The 3,688-nt window shown below is 45.3% G+C and overlaps 2 protein-coding genes across 2 annotated transcripts; both read right to left on the bottom strand.

Moving 5' to 3' along the window:
* Nucleotides 1-1,291: 1,291 nt before the first annotated feature.
* Nucleotides 1,292-3,139, bottom strand: LOC128989399 (ATP-dependent DNA helicase PIF1-like). Its single transcript, XM_054411289.1, has one exon. The coding sequence runs from the start codon at nt 3,137-3,139 to the stop codon at nt 1,292-1,294; it is 1,848 nt and encodes a 615-aa protein (XP_054267264.1).
* Nucleotides 3,140-3,217: 78 nt separating this feature from the next.
* LOC128989398 (uncharacterized) lies at nt 3,218-3,688 on the bottom strand. Its single transcript, XM_054411288.1, has one exon. The coding sequence runs from the start codon at nt 3,686-3,688 to the stop codon at nt 3,218-3,220; it is 471 nt and encodes a 156-aa protein (XP_054267263.1).

The raw sequence follows: 3,688 nt of genomic DNA, 5'->3' as shown, positions 1-3,688 counted from the left end.
GAAAGGGTTAAACTAAACTATAGGCCTATTTTCTGTTTCAGTGATAAACCAATGTAGAATATAATAACTCGCCTTTGGCTCGCTGGGGGCTCCGCCCCCAGGCCCCCTAGCTGTTAGTCGTCATTAGTAGATTAGAGTTAAGTTGTAACAAAGCAAGAAGTGAAACCGTCAATATTAAGTTATATAAGTTAACTTTGAGTAAGATAACTTCTAGCTTAAGGAACACCTCATAAAAAAATTATTTTTTAAGTTGCGGTAAGTGAGTATGTTAGTCAAGTATTTTTACAATTGAGTTTTTGGTCAAAGGAAGTAATAATATGAGGAGAGAAGGGTTCGTTATAGTAAAAATCGACATTAAAGTAATAACGATTTCATGAATTTATTAGAGGAGATTGATAAGTTAATAAGTTGATAATAGTAAAGTATTATATGAAGTAAATAGATTATAGTAGATATTCAAGTATATAATTACGAAAATAGATTAAGTAAGGTTTGTTTCCCTGTCGGTTAGCCATAAACTTTATGGCATATCCAGTTCCGCCACGAGGAGGCCAGGAAACGTCGGAACCATATTTGCAATTATTTGAATATGTACAAGTTAGTAAACTTTTGTACAAGATAAGTAAATTTATATTGATGTTCATTGATAGGTTAATAAGTTGATGATAGTAAAGTATTATATGATGTGAATAGATTATATTAGATATTCATGTATATATGATGTAAATAGAAAATAGATTATAGTAGATATTCATGACGTATATATTTATGAAAATAGATTAAGTAATGTTTGTTTCCCTGTCAGTTAGCCACAAACTGTATGGCATATCCAGTTCCGCCACGAGGAGGCCAGGAAACGTTGGAACCATATTTACAATTACTTACAAATGTACAAATTAGAGAACTGTTGTATAAGATGAGTAGATTGATTAGTATGTCGATTGATAAGTGAATAAGTTGATAATAGTAAAGTATCATATGAATTAAATAGATTATAGTAGATATTCATGTATATATTTATGAAAATAGATCAAGTAATGTTTGTTTCCCTGTCGGTTAGCCATACAATTTATGGCATATCCAGTTCCGCCACGGGGAGGCCAGGAAACGTCGGAACCATATTTACAATTATTTACAAATGTACAAGTTAGTAAACTTTACTAACTACTTTATACAACAACGGGGACTTTTGATAAGGCAGGCCCCCTATCGTACTGCCGATGTTGTCAAGTCACAACGGGGAGTTTTGATTAAGCAGATCCCCTAGCCTACTGCTAATGTCAAATCAGGTTTAGAGAAGGAGATCGCCATACACGATGTTCTTTGCGTATGCGATTCCATCTCGGACACGTTCGGGGTGTACGAGAACAACAATATGGTCTGGATGTCTGACCCTACTGAGCAAGACGTATAGTTGCCCGTGCGTGAAGCAATCGGTCCGTAAATCAACACCGACTGAATCTATTGTCTGACCTTGGCTCTTGTGTCCGGTCATGCAATAGGCCAACATCAGTGGGAACTGACGTCGACGAACACGTAACGGCGAACCCTCGACAAACGCAAAAGTAAAGGTAATCCGGGGAATTCCGATAGGTTGCGTCTGTCCGGGAAGTCTCACTGTAATCAGGCGGTTGGTGATGCCGATTACGATGACTTTAGTGCCGTTGACGAGTCCTTCAGCGATGTTGAGGTTCCTCATAATGAGGCAAACAGAACCGATCTTCAGCCGCAGAACATGGTCTGGTACGCCCTTGCCAGTAGCCGTGTTCAGGAGTTGAACGTCGACATCCAGGCCATCGTCGTTCTCTCTGTCGACTGTGTCGGCGCTCCTCAGCTCGTACAGATGACCGTCGAGGGAGTTCAAGATGTGGTCGTTGATCTCCTTGACGTTCACTATCAGAGTCGAGAGGATTGCGCGTCGCGAACACATATCAGAGTCGAGTAGGACGTTTGCGGGAAAGACGGAATCGACCAAATCAGTCAAAGACGTCACTTGTCTAATCCCGAGCAGCGGAATTAGACTTTGTTCGTTCCGTCCCTCCAAGAAAGTGGTCGAACTGACAGTTCCGTTGCCTACCCTAAGAAGGAATTCGGAATAGGCTGTGGAACTACTAGTCCGATGAGCTGTTGTCAGGGCAAAAATTTTGAAATGCTGCCACAGATGGGAAGCCCGAAGTGAGACACAAACAATGTCAGTTGGAGTACGAGCGTTTACAACGACAGGCGCGATCTGGCGAAAGTCGCCACAACAGAGGAATATTTTACCACCAAATAGCTCACTGGAACGCATGAGGTCTCGCAGGGATCTGTCAAGAACCTCGAAAACGAACCGATGTGCCATCGGGGCCTCATCAAAGACAATGAGCCTTGCGGCCCTGATGAGCTCTGCTCGCTGGGAGCCGTTGGTGATGTTCCAAAAGCCGGTGCCGTCACCGAAGTCGAGTGGCAACCGGAACATGCTGTGAGCTGTAGTTCCACCAGGCATGTTACCCGCGGCGATCCCAGAGCTAGCGACTGCCAGTGCAACCTGACGACAACCTCTCACGTATGCGAGAATGACACGAATCAGAGTGGTCTTCCCATAGCCTCCCGGGCCGTCAAGAAAAATGATTTTCGACGACGTTCCGCTGGCAGGGGCATTGAGAACGGAGGTAACGTACTCAAATACGCGGTTTTGATCTTCAGAGAGCTTTGGCACCCACTCCTCCACAAACACTCTCTGTTGATTTTCACCATGTAAGAGCAGTTCTCTGCCCAACTCCGTCGTGTCATCGTGTACATCGGGGAGGCCATGATCTGCGACGCAAGAACCCTGCCGACGAAGACTCCGATCAATATCGATGAGACCTAGCTTGTAGGCCAGTTCAACATCGAGAGGATTACGCTCTATGTGGTCCTCGCAGATGGAATCACGGAAAGCATCCCACAGGAGAGCTGCAGGAGCCCCCATGTTGCAGAGGATCACAAAGAAAGAACGAAGTCTCGGGCCAGTCATGAAAGTGGCGGCCTCGCGCAGTGCGTAGTGGTACTCCTGTTCGTCTTGCACCAAGCCAAGATGCCGCGCGACCCCTTGAAAAGTGCGGCAGTTTGGTCCACCGCGGGACAGGAGGTCGGCATAACCACGGCAAGATACAGTCATAAGCAGGATACGCAGGTAATACTGTTCTGTCCTGCTCGGTGAGACCCAAAACAGTCTGCACACCTTCTCGCCACGCTGTCAGGCAGTGATAAAATGGACGCCATCGGGGTGCTCGTATATCTCCGCAGTTTTTGGGCGCTTGACATGAACCACAAACGTTTCATAGAACCCCTGATAAGTCAGGTCGTCAAACAGTGAAATACGAGGCCGGTCAAAGTAGATGGTGAGTTTGGAGCTGTTCCTAGCGGCTGCCTCTGCCAGTTGGCCAGGTCTAAACAGGACGGACTGCTTGCCCTCCAGATGGACGGGAAGACATTCAACAGCCGGCTCAGATTCTGATACTGGAAAGTTTAATAAACGCCAGCACGCGTCACTGGCACCCACCATTCTCTTCGTCACGTAATGCTGTACCTCATCATCTTGCTTACTGAAGGGAGTAACTGTGACGTTCTGGAGAGATCCTCCCTTCATAAGATATTTGAAGAGGTACTTAATCACGCGGCGAGTAGACGCCAGCTCCAAATTGATGTGAGCCTCGTATTTCAACAT

The sequence above is a fragment of the Macrosteles quadrilineatus genome, unplaced genomic scaffold (assembly GCF_028750875.1).
Source record: "Macrosteles quadrilineatus isolate MER2022 unplaced genomic scaffold, UCM_ALF_1.0 Scaffold_3__2_contigs__length_128488019, whole genome shotgun sequence".
Taxonomy (NCBI): domain Eukaryota; kingdom Metazoa; phylum Arthropoda; class Insecta; order Hemiptera; family Cicadellidae; genus Macrosteles; species Macrosteles quadrilineatus.
The sequence above is the reverse complement of the archived record's forward strand: the minus strand, read 5'-3'. Positions and strand labels throughout refer to the sequence as shown.

Bases quoted from the DNA above. Each gene is read 5' to 3' on its own strand.
- LOC128989399 (XM_054411289.1), bottom strand. From the start codon at position 3,139: ATGACTGTATCTTGCCGTGGTTATGCCGACCTCCTGTCCCGCGGTGGA.
- LOC128989398 (XM_054411288.1), bottom strand. From the start codon at position 3,688: ATGTTGAAATACGAGGCTCACATCAATTTGGAGCTGGCGTCTACTCGC.